Source organism: Kryptolebias marmoratus, linkage group LG24 (assembly GCF_001649575.2).
Source record: "Kryptolebias marmoratus isolate JLee-2015 linkage group LG24, ASM164957v2, whole genome shotgun sequence".
Taxonomy (NCBI): Eukaryota; Metazoa; Chordata; class Actinopteri; order Cyprinodontiformes; family Rivulidae; genus Kryptolebias; species Kryptolebias marmoratus.
Genome location: NC_051453.1, coordinates 17,624,764 through 17,637,242, shown reverse-complemented (window position 1 = coordinate 17,637,242; position 12,479 = coordinate 17,624,764). Strand labels below are relative to the sequence as shown.

Below are 12,479 nucleotides of genomic sequence, written 5' to 3'. Positions count from 1 at the left end.
AGACCTCCTGTTTGACACCAAGCTACCTCTGTTTCAATCACTACAACTAACACACACACACACACACAGGCATGCAAAAACACACAGATATCCTTAACTTTCTTATCTCTAACTTCCAGGCCTGTAAACAAATCACACACAGACATGAATAGGAGTCCTAAGATGTAAAGGAAAAACGTAAAACACCAGCAGAGTTTTTCTTACACACATGCATGCGAGCACAGATCTGACAGGTGCAGCAAAGCTCTTGCACGTGCAGCCCCATCAACGAGCTTCACTTGATCGCTCTATGATTTACTGCGGCAGGCAGGTGAGAGGACATAGAGTGGACCGAGGGGGGTGGTGATACGCGATGTAGTCTGCATACAAATCCTGCTCGGTTGCACTGAACTCCCCCAACTCGACCCCTCGCAAAGTTGTGACTCTGTGCAAACACAAAAAGCTCAGATGGCTCACAAACAGGATCTCCTTTTATCTGGTGGGCACAGAGCTGGGACGATGGAGACAGGAGTTCTTGGCCCTGACCTCAGCTGTCTGAATGTGCTCAAAAGGAAGCCCACTCCACTTGGAAATGCAAACAAAGTGAAACAAATGCTCGTTAAATTTCTATGAACTCATTGGCGCCCAGAGAAATAGATGGACAAGAGGTACACAATTTTAGGCTGCTTTAGACATGGTTTCAACAGTTTAAGAGAAGACACTGATGTGAATAAATACTGCACAACAAATTATCACAACCTGACCATCAGCCATCACAACTTTCTGTGGCATTATATTTTATACACGGTATAAAATCAACATAATGCATACTTTAAATAACTCCTGAGAGGGTTCATACTTGTTAGGACAGTGAGGAGTGTGTAAATTGTGCAATGAGTTATTATATATTTATTCAACCTTTGTTTAACTAGGAAGGCTACACTGAGATACAAAATCACTTCTTTCATGGTGGTGACTTGGATACATGTTTAAAACAGAGTCAAGTAAAAGTTTTAACGCGAGAAGACAATTAACAGACTTCACATATGAAAACAAAATAAAATAAAGCATGGGTTAAGCACAGAAGGACATCTAAAAAAAACATACAATGTAGTCTAACATGTTTTGCTAAAATCAAAAGGTATACAGGTAGGGTCAGAGGTTCAGATACACTCATTATAGGCATGAATGTCATATAATGACTTAATTAATTTGAATTGTTGGTTTGTGATTAAAACTATTACTGCTCTATTATAAAAGAATGAAGAGGCATCTGGTATCAGTTTCTTGTTAAATATTTCTCAGTTCCTTTTGTATTATCTCTTTTTCTTTTCCTCTGCTGTCAGTGTTTTTATTGATTTCACCTTTTTTATTGATGGATATCCATCCATCCATCCATCCATCCATCCATCCATCCATCCATCCACCCATCCATCCATCCATCCATCCATCCATCCATCCAGCGTTTCCAGGCCAGAGAGGATACATAATCCTTCCAGCGAGTTCTTGGTCTTCATACTGGGACATCCCAAGAAAACCTACAGAGGGAGGTATCCAGGGGGTATCCTAATTAGATGACCAAACCAGATTCCTTTCGATGTGTAGGAGAAGTGATTCACTTCTGAGTGCCCCTGGATGATGGAGCTTCTCACCCTACTGAGCTCAGCCATTAAAGGAAGTTCAGTTTAGCCTCTTGTATCCAGGATCTTGTTCTTTCAGTCATGATCTATATCTCACAGGAGAGGATTGGAACGTAGACAGACCAGTAAATTGAGAGCTTTGCCTTTCAGGCCCCGTTCCTTCCTCACCACAACAGTCCAGATCAGTTTTCTCATTACTGTGGCTAAAACCTTGATCTGCTTCAAACCGCCATCACTCATGAACAAGACTCCAAGATATCTGAACTCCTCTGTCTGAGGCAGAGACTCACCTCCAACCCAGAGGTACCCCCTTTTCCACCTAAACAACCTTTTCCCAGTGTTTACATTTTATTTGGCAACTCAGTGTTCAGATCCTCCTTTTGATTTCTGCCTCTCCTGTTTGTCTCATGTGTTGTTATGCTGCCTAAATTTCCAGCCTCATTAGTTTCTAAAATTTAAGTTTTGATTGTGATCAAATCTGCCTCAGGCTCATCTGCATTTGGGTCCTCACAACTTAATTTTAAATGACGGCATCAAAAAAAAAACCTCCCATCAAGTCTGTGACATATAAAGACATTTTAAGTAAAACATAAAATGGGAATTTGTTTTATTAATTTTAAAGCTTTTACTTTGTTACTCTCTTGAATGTTTTGTTGCTGTAATGTGCAATATTTCAACATTCAGGAGATTAAAAGTAGTGGTTGTTTAAATGCTACCAAATTAAACAGTTTCAAACATTTATTGTAGTTATAAACTTGTGTTTCTGACATTTTAAGTGCCATTTTTACAGTTAACTATGTTTAAACTTATTCACAGGCATTAAAAAATACTAAGACATGTGATGGAGGAGGCTGGTTGCCACTGACCAACCTCTGACCATTTCATGTGAAGTTCCAACAAATAAATAGCTGAAAAATGCTCGATTGGGCTTAAAACATTTTATTGGTTTCTTTGTTATTTTAAGCTTTTTGAGGGATTCTGGTTGATGCCACTTTACCATTACTGGGCAAATGAAAACAAACAAAAAAACAGTCTCTTTTATGTATGCTTTTATAAAAAGCCTGAAAGGTTTTTTTTTCCTGTCTTAACATTTGCAGTGGACTGCAGTGACTCCAAACATGACAATAATAAGAGAGCTTTGTTGGTTTGACAAATTTTAGTAGGTAGAGTTTGCATTCAGCTGATATTGTCACAATATACTGCAAACACTATTGGTTATCTAAAGTGTTCAAATTTAGACATTATTTTAGATTTTTCTATACTTGAATTTGTATTCTTACCATGTTCTCTAACAATATATATATATAAAGTTTTGTTGCTGTAATATACAGCCAACAAGCATTGGATATTGTATACACTGTAGACATCTTTACACCTGACAATCACATAAAACCAGATACTGGTAAAAAAAAAAAAAAAGGTGAAGTGAGTATTTTATAGAGTTATCTTTTCAGTATGTATGTTTCTACAAGCTCAATACATCCAGCAACTGGAATTGTTTTGCCCATTCTTCATGGAAAACCTCTACCTCCATCAAAAATGGGTGTCACTTGTGAAGAGCTGTCTCTAAATCAAAGCAAGGATTCTCAGTTGGATTGAGGTCTGGACTGACTGAACTGCCCAGCTCCATCAGGGTTATCTTTGGTCTCTTGTTTGCTTCTCTGATCAATGCCCTCTTTATTATCTTAATAATTATGTGGCCTCGGAAGGCAGCACAAAGGAGGTAAATAGATATTTTTAGATTTATTTAAAATGAGTCCTTTTTTCTCACTTGGTTTCATTAGTTTGGTGTTTTATTTAGGTCCTGTACTTATAATCAAACTAAAAACCTGTTTTAAGTCCAGGTTGTAAGGCAACAAACTAGTCCCTGAACGTCCTAAAATCTAGTAGAATAACATATGAACTTTATTCTTCAACAAGAACAGAGGAGGGAATACAAACATTAAAATGCCAGCAGCTGTAACAGTGATGAAGACAGAAACAGAGGGTCAGATCGATGTGTTCTTCATTGTCCAAATGAGAAAAAATCAGACCCAGAATGCAGCCTGACAGATTCTCTGCCTTTCTCTAAACTCCTACTAATCTTCCAATGACATAACAGATGGCAAAACATAGAATATGTCTTCATTAGGGAATTAGTTTTGCGTATTTACTTAAAAACTTTTATCTGACCTAAAATATGGAGGCAAACCAGAGCGTCAAGCTGCCTAAGAGACACTAACAGGCAACAATGAGAATCAACATGATGACAGACTTTAGTCGACATGATGCTATTTCAAATAAATAAATAATCGGCAGTACACACACAGACAAATAAGACAAACATCATTTATAAGATAAAAATAGAAACCAAAAAGCTGCAGCTTGTTTCTTTATGCTAAGATGCTAAATTCAAACATTAAATCCAGCAGGTGTAGAAGTGACAGACAGGTGTAACAGGGTGCGGATAACATGGAGTTAAAACATGTTTGGTTTGTTTGTTTCTTCAGGAAACACAGAAATGTCTATTCAAGGCCCTGGCTGCAGACAAAAAAACACAGCCCAGACAAACAATCCAGTCTGCTTCCGCTCCAGCTCACAAACTCAATCCCAGGGATTTTCCCTTTTCAGGAAAGAGAAAAAGAGGCTACAATATCACCTTGTTTCAAGTAATCAGGGACCTGTGTGATGGTGAGAATCCTGTCAGTCACTCTTTGGGACGTTTAGGCTTAACTGGAAGTCAGAGGCTCTCTGTTGTGAGCACAGGAAGGGTGAGAACATTACAGGTTTGGTTGAGCTTCCTCAAATGAGAAGAAGGTGATTGATTTCTATTTTATATGTGAATAAAAATGAGATACTTTCTGTGTGGATGGGAGTTGTCTAACAAAGATTTCAGCTATCACGCCAAGCCCAAGGAATATTCCTAAAAGGCTATCTATTAACAAAGATAAAACAGCATCTTGATCTTCTTGGAAACCAGCGAGGAGCCCGGTAATGAGCCTATACAGTTTATAACTCCTGTAGTGGGGAGTTATACTTCAAAATGACCAACAATGGAATGGCTTCTTATTGCAATATGGACACAAATTCAGGACTATCTGACAACTCAAGCAAGAACAAATTGCAGTAAGGGCTGTTTCGTGCCGTGGCTCTAATGGCACTTGCTCAGTCGTTTGGAAACGAGAGAGGAGATCCAAATGAAGGCTTTAATAAAGACGTTTTTCTGGGAACTTAAGCGTGCATTGGCGTCACTATCATTCGGTGTTTATCTCATTTTCGAGGCTCTTTGATTGTTTGGGGCTACGAAGCGCAGACTCGTACACAAGCTCGCGTTGAGTGCGGACATCCAGACACACTCGTTGGCGCTGGGGGCACACTTCAGTTTGAAGTGTCTGGTCTGAGAGAAGCGCCTCTCTAATTAGAGGGGAGCCTGGTGCAGGACATCTCTATAGGCCATCAACGGGGCCCTCTCCAGCTTTGTTCGGCAACCTCTTCTTCCACTAAGGCTGTCACTTTAGTTTTCTATGGCGCTGAGGGCCCGGGCTCCTTAATGGTGTTGTTTGTGCCCAATCACTGGAACAGTTTGTGGATAGTTTCAAAGATATAACTGCAACACAACAATTCTTATTGAAGGGAACTCTGTTTCCTGATCTATTTTTTTCTCTTCCTGCTCTAAAATGATCTTGAGCAGCAAATTAGAAAAAAAAGCTCCAAAGCTCCTGCTGGGAGACATTAAAAGGCGTTGCTTTGCTTTGTTTTTCCTGGCTAAAGCTGTCACGGTGTCTTAACGTGTGATTATTTCCAACTCAATTTTGCATAGAAACCTAATTATTCATTGAGATATAAATTAAATTCCACATTCATGGACACCGTGACCCCCCCACCCCCCACCCCATGACTCCTGCAGGACACCATTCACTGACAAGCTTCTTTCTCCCTCTCTTTTTTTCTGCAAAACATAAGATGGAGAGGAGGCACTGCAGCTGCTGTTCACATCAAACAGATAATTGCAAATGAAAAGTCATCGCGTGACATTATGTTGTCCTCGGGATCATTGTTCACTCCCTCCTCAAATCACCACTAAAATCTGTAGGACGGACCCGAGCGTTTCGCTGGGTCTTCAGTATCTGTTGCCTGGAAACTAATAAAAGGGGCGAATCATCCTCTGATGGGCCGATGATCGTCCTTGTGCAACAAGTTTGTAAAAACAAAAAAACGTTAATACAAGTTAATGATGTTTGTTTAACCAAACTTAACCAACTGACTGAGGGGAGGGGGGGTCAGCATCACTTTAACAAGTTTTTACTGGAGGTGCACACACCCTTTTTGATGTACTTGCACATACATCGCCAAATAAAATATGCTGAATGAAGTCACAAATCATCTGAAGGGGATACACTTTGTTCCATATTCCCCCATTCAATTTAAATGTCCAACTTTCTGAATAGGCCTTGTGATTAATTGCCCATCAACACGAGTTGAAAAGGGGCTGAATGGTGAAGGGGAGCTGCTACACCATAAACTAAAGGGCGCACAACACTGGAGAGGAGGAGGAGGCACACTAAGAGGTGGAATAGCCAAGGGTTTCTACATTTCTAAATGTAGAAAATGCTTTAAAAAGTCTTTGTCTGTGTGTGTGTGTTTGATTGTCTGTTAGCAAAATAAATCATGAACAGATTCAAATGAAACTCTTAAAAGGTAATCACTGTATACACACACATCTATTACTGATTAACTTTGGGAGTCAGCCCTAATTAATATGATTCCCAGCTGATCTAAAATAGAAAAAAAATGTCTCTACCGTTGTCAATTTGACAAATATTGTGCTAAAATATGATGTGGTAGTAGCTGATAGACATTCACAACACATACTCCAAGCGCTAATTTGCGTGAGATCTCGTGATATTACTTGAGATTATACAGTGTTATTTTCAAGCTTTGACCAAAACGGCTTTAACTCTGTCATCTGTCAATATAGGATGGTCTTGGTTTAAAACGTTGGCATAAAAAGGCAGCGGGCGATATGCATTCCTTCAAAGAATGCAGGGCCTTTTAGCTTTATTATTTACTGTTTAAACAGATCGCACAAGCCCCATTTGCTGCTCAGACATCTTAACCAAAGGAAAAAAACTGCAGCCCTGTCAGCCCGAGCAGAATAAAGAGAATCAAAGATTTTTTTCCTTAAATGGACTAATTTTCTCCTTGAATTATGAAAGTAATGGCGAGGTAACAGCCTGTGCTCAGTACCCGACGGCTTAATGCCTCCTAAATCCTTCCACGTGGCTCCACTAGTCCCGTCAATTAGGCCTCATTATAGCCTCATAAAGGATCTCATTTGTGGGATTTACCTAATAGACAATGAAATTTTTATCTCGCAGAATTATGGAAGAAAATAATATGAGAGCGCGCGTGGTGTGTGCTGCCTAGGACGCGCGCCACGCATCATTCCGCTCGGTTTGCTCGCTCTCCTCTTCCTCCTCGCCTCCTCTCACATCTGCACCGTGAAACAAGTGCGCGTCTTCCCTGTCAGAGGCGGAATTCACTTTATTAGAGCAATTACTGTCTGTGTGACAGACATGCCCGTTTTATCTTTGGGATGGCTGGATTTTTAAAGACTTTCTAATTCTCTCAAGGAGCGCACTTCAACTCACACTCCAATAAGTTGCCTGCTCGCTGGAGTCTTGTGCGTAAAATGTGATCAAAAACTCCACATCAAGTTTGTTTCTCATATATTTTTGCCCCCCTCTACTAAAGTCAGAGAGGAAAAGCTACCTCATGCTGTGTTGAACCTGGACCGTCTGCGCCTCAGATGAAAGCAGAGGGGAAAACCTGCCGGTGAACCCCCTCCTTCCTCACCCTGGCCCGAGGATCAAACTCGCTAATTATTGTCACAAGATGAGGGATTAACGCATTTCTGAAATAGCTGCCTGTTTACCCCCACACAGAGCGGCCATTATAAACACTTTCTAATTGAATCCTAATCGCCGTCAAATAACCGCGGCCCAGACTCTCCATCAGTTCATAACTCTTTCATTTGCTGGAAGTGAAACCTGGACCAGCCGGATTCAAAGTCTGATTAGTGCTTACTGTCGAGTGAATAAGTCCTCAAAGCGCATTTTGAGGAAAACGACCAGACTGTTAGAAACAAATAAGAAAAAGTAGGTCTGGATGAAGTCCATCATATGAAGTACTTAAAAAAGGCAATTAATAACTCATCAAAGTGGCATTGCTTTGAGGGGATTTAGTATTTTGAAATAGTCGCTTCTGAACGTTTCGGTTTTTGAGCCTCAAAAGCGGCAGACTTGTGACAAACTATTGCTTGCTTAAAGGTATAGAAAATTGTAAAATGAAACAAAAGGTTATCCTGAACTATATCAGATGGTGCAGTTTAAAGGAGTTGACAGCAGTAGTTTTCCTGATATATTGATATGCAGTTCTGAAATGTAGGTATGCACTCAATGTAAACAAAGCACTTTTATCTGCATACTTTACTCAATAAATCTGATTGTGAATGTGCCAAAACATTAAAATGTTCAGACTTCTTGTTTTCAAATGGCTCTTCCATGGGCATCGCAATTATTGACTTTTTAAAGTCATTTTAGTTGTTTCCATAGGTAAACAAACAAAAATCGGTTTTCATGACATTGCAGTGGGTACCTTTACAATTATACACTTTGCAGTTAGTCCTATTGAACAAGGGCATAATGACAACCCAAACAGACCCATTTTTACACATTTTTGATTACTGTTTCAATATTTGTGACAAATATGATATTACCAGCCATCTTCACATTTATTTTGATTTTTGAAGATCATCTGAGAACCCTAATTTAGTGTCTTATGACCCACAGTGGGGTCCAGAAACCATCTTTGAGAACCAAAGTTTTAAACTGTAATTCAACTGCGTCTAATACACAAATATTTGATCATCTACTTCATACCAAATCAAAACAAAACAGTTTTCATTGGAACTAAGTATTGTAAAGAGTTTCTTTAAAAAAAAAAACTTTTTATGGTCATTTTAGTCCTGAGGAGTATGAGTGAAGAGCTATTTTTTACTTTAGATTTCTGGAAGAAAAGAAAAAAATATATTGTAAGTTTTACATTGCAGTCTTTTCAAACTGTAGGAAAAAAATAAATTAATAAATTATCAAGTTGTGATCGGAGCCATGGAGAAACATCACGTGGTTTGGGTCACTGACAGTATAAACCCTTGGAGCCGGGTGCGCACGTGGGTGACGACGCAGGGCCAGCCCTCTCCGGGGTCCCTTTTGTTGAAGCATCAAACATAAGCACCTTTGGAGATCCCGAGGGGTTCACATGAGAAGCAGCCATTCTCCTGCGCACTGAGTAATCTCCACAGTCAGCGGCACAGTCATGTCCAAGTCCTTCTACGTAGACTCTTTAATAATCAAGGACCCGGTGCGACCTGGACCGGTTGAGCACCCGGGACAAGACTTCCTGCTCCCCATCAGCATGCACACCCCGGGCATGATGACGGTCACCGCTCCGGTGTGCCCCTCCAGGAAAACCGGGACTTTCTGCGTGTGCCCGCTGTGCGTCACGTCCCACATCCAGTCTTCGCGCAGCGGCATCCCCATGCTGAAGAGTCAGTTTCCAGGGGTGGAGGCTCAGTACTGCCAGAGGATATCCCAGCAGCAGTCTTCTGCGCTCGCGCACCCTGGACACACACCTGTCTGCACGCCCACCTTCGGCGTCACAGACCCGAGGAGGTACCACTGTCTTTCTATTGGTAAGCACCTGTTTGCTGCTGTCTCGACACCTGTTTGAGTTTTTGCGCTCAGATAATCGTGGCTCAACTTTTACGCACAACAATGCGCATCTTTTCCAACGCAACTAATATTTACCCCTCTCCCCCAGGCAGCTCCGAGAACAGCCACATCCAGAACGGCAAGAGGATGCGCACGGCTTTCACCAGCACGCAGCTCCTGGAACTCGAGAGGGAGTTCTCCACGAACATGTACCTGTCTCGTCTCAGGAGGATCGAGATCGCCACGTATCTGAACCTGTCAGAGAAGCAGGTGAAAATCTGGTTCCAGAACCGCAGGGTGAAGCACAAGAAGGAGGGCAAAGCCACTCAGCGGAACGCACACGGCGCCTGCAAGTGCACGAGCTCTCACACGGACTACTCCAGATCAGAGGACGAGGAGTCGTTATCCCCGGCCTCTGCTGAAGGAGAGAAGGTGTCGCCTGTTTAGGAAAAAGTCGACTTCACAAAGTTCCGCTTCTGGCACGCACTTACTCCCCTGCCCTGCATGCTGCAGTTCTGGGTCACGGCATCACGCAATCTCTGAGCCAAAAAAAAACAAAACATCACCTGCATGACAAAAAGTGTTGAGAATATCCACTGTGTGTCTTCCAACTGCTCAAATAAATAATGTGACTGTAGATGTTCGCAAAATATTTGGAGCCAACTTTGTGTAAAACACTGGTAGTGGACTTTTGGAGGAAATTCTTCTGCACCTGCCCAGTTTTTGCTGATTATTCCCAGAAAATGTAAATAATTGCAGATTCCAACAGTGAAATAAATGAATAAATAAAAACAATCCTTTAGAGTTAGTTTCGGTCTAACAAACCTGGAGCCTGTAAACAATATGAATATGTGTATTTATTGTAATAAACATCACGAGTTGACCTAAGCATTTGTCAGTGTATTGACTTAATGTGAGCCTATATTATTAATGATGAATACAACCCACTACCAATGAAACTTTAATGGAAATGAACATAGATGAATTTCCATTACGATTACACCAGAAAATATCAAAAGCTTTTTTAAAATATTAAAATTGTTGCTGTTCTTGTTTTAAGATTCTCACAGAAAAATAAGCTAAACTAAACCAAAATGAAAAATAATTTTTACTATGAGGATAATAAAATGTCTATTTCTTTTACTTGCCGTTTATTAAAGTCTAATTTTAAGATTCCTTTTTATTGTAAAAACACAAAGAGGAAAAATGATCAATAGCCTATTATTTATGTAAAGTAGTTTCAAAAGCAAGTTCAAAATTAATTCTCCTTCTGCATAAATCCTAAGATATTTTGATCAATTTTATTTTTTGCATTTTTGTGTGCTTTTTTTTGTTTTCGATTTCACATCAAAACTCTAGACTTGCTCAGATGAAACTGCCTTCCTTAACGCGCTTTAATCATGACAGATCTTCTTATTAAGCTGTCATTACCCCGGTGGAGGTGGTGTTGTGTTTAATATGCGCTCACTTCATTTAAAAAATCTCACGCAGAATTCAGTTTCTGTGATCTCGCCCATTAAACTCCCAATGGACGGACTTGGCTATGAAAGTGTAATTTTTTCTCCTTGGTTTTGACCACAAAAGGGTACCCGATGACGCCCCCCGGGAGCAGCCAATCGTCCATTAATGTGCGCTTTTGAAAAGAGTTTTACTTGTCCAAAGCGAGTTTAATTGCGTTTTCGGTCCCACGTTGGTTGATTATGCTGCTACTCCCTGAAACCACAGAACAAGGATATATAGAAGTGGGCTAAAGGCTTTGACAGGTTAGATTGTCCTGCCTTGGGACTCGCATTTAGCCCGGGACCCCCGCCGGCTGCGTGCTCAGAGAGCTTTGAGGGACAGCTACGGGGTTCCTCGGAGCTACAGAGGACGATTTAGTCACTGTTTCATTAGGCACTATTTGAACCTTTCAACTTATGGTGAATTAAAGGGGACATGCTCAAATAGGGACAGGGATTAGGTGGGAGGGGCCACTGGAAAATTAGCTGACGCCCAATTTAACTCGTTTCTGTCAGAGTTTGGGATACATTCCTAATTGAGAGGGGAAGCAGGTGAAGTTTTGGTCCCACGCAGGCCCTTTCAGAGCGGGAATAAATGGCCTCCTTTCACATCCCGCTGCTGATCGTATATTATTGGGGGGAAAGCCATCTAATGAATATATATTGAAGTTCCCATTAATTGAATTAGAGTTGCCTTGCAGGTGTGAAGGACCAGTGCAGCATTTAGAGTGATTAAGAACAGAATAACCCCCGGTTTTAAGATAGTCTCCCCCTCCTCCTCTTGTAGCCCCACAGGGCGTGACCTGGACTGTAAGGGCCGCTGTGATGAACTCGAGTTCATTTTCACATATTAATCCAAACCGATCAAATCGATCCACACTGAGCAGAGAGGCTGTAAAACCAAGCCAGACAGAGGTGGTGAGAAATCCAATTTTACCTGCTTATGAACAGGGAAAAAACAAGAACAAGCCGAGACGTTATAGACCATTGAAAACGGTGCAATTACGCATGACAAAGGACAATTAATAGGAGCGCTTTTCAGCCGCTCGCAGCTGCTGTCTCATGCGGAGAGATAGAGGCTGGAAGAAGCTGAAGGACCCGAAAGGTTGATGGTGATGATAGGAGGAAGGTTGGGATGGGGGCGGGATGGTGGGAGAGTGAACAGCGTTGTCTGTTTCCTCTAAAAAAAACGTCCACTTTATTAGTGAACTTGTGCGCCATGAGCTCCACAGGCGGGAGCAAAGAGTGATAATTATTTGGAGGACGGATTCTCCCATGATGGTGAAAACTTTCTACATAGTCATGCATACATCTGAGAGGAAACTCAGAAGTATGCATGACTTTAACTAAATTAAAGGCCTCGTGATCCTTGAAGGAATGTATATCACCCGCCACATTTCAGCCCATATATGTCGCTGATTTGGTCAAATCTTGAAAACAGCGTTATCTCAGGCAAGCTCACAAAATTTACAAAGTTGACTGGGTTATAGCTATTTTTGTGTTGACTAAGGTCAATTATCTGATTTTATAAGAGTTTCATTCAAATCTGTTCTGTGGTTCACGAGGTATTTTGCTAACAGATAATGTTTTACTTGCTGATCTTGAGCAGG

General features: G+C 41.0%; 1 protein-coding gene across 1 annotated transcript; it reads left to right on the top strand.

The window, feature by feature from the left end:
• The first annotated feature begins 8,774 nt into the window (after positions 1 to 8,774).
• Positions 8,775 to 10,243, top strand: gsx2 (GS homeobox 2). The gene is made up of 2 exons (XM_017428767.3): positions 8,775 to 9,351; positions 9,480 to 10,243. The coding sequence occupies exons 1-2, from the start codon at positions 8,976 to 8,978 to the stop codon at positions 9,815 to 9,817; spliced, it is 714 nt and encodes a 237-aa protein (XP_017284256.1). The 5' UTR covers positions 8,775 to 8,975; the 3' UTR covers positions 9,818 to 10,243.
• Positions 10,244 to 12,479: the final 2,236 nt, after the last annotated feature.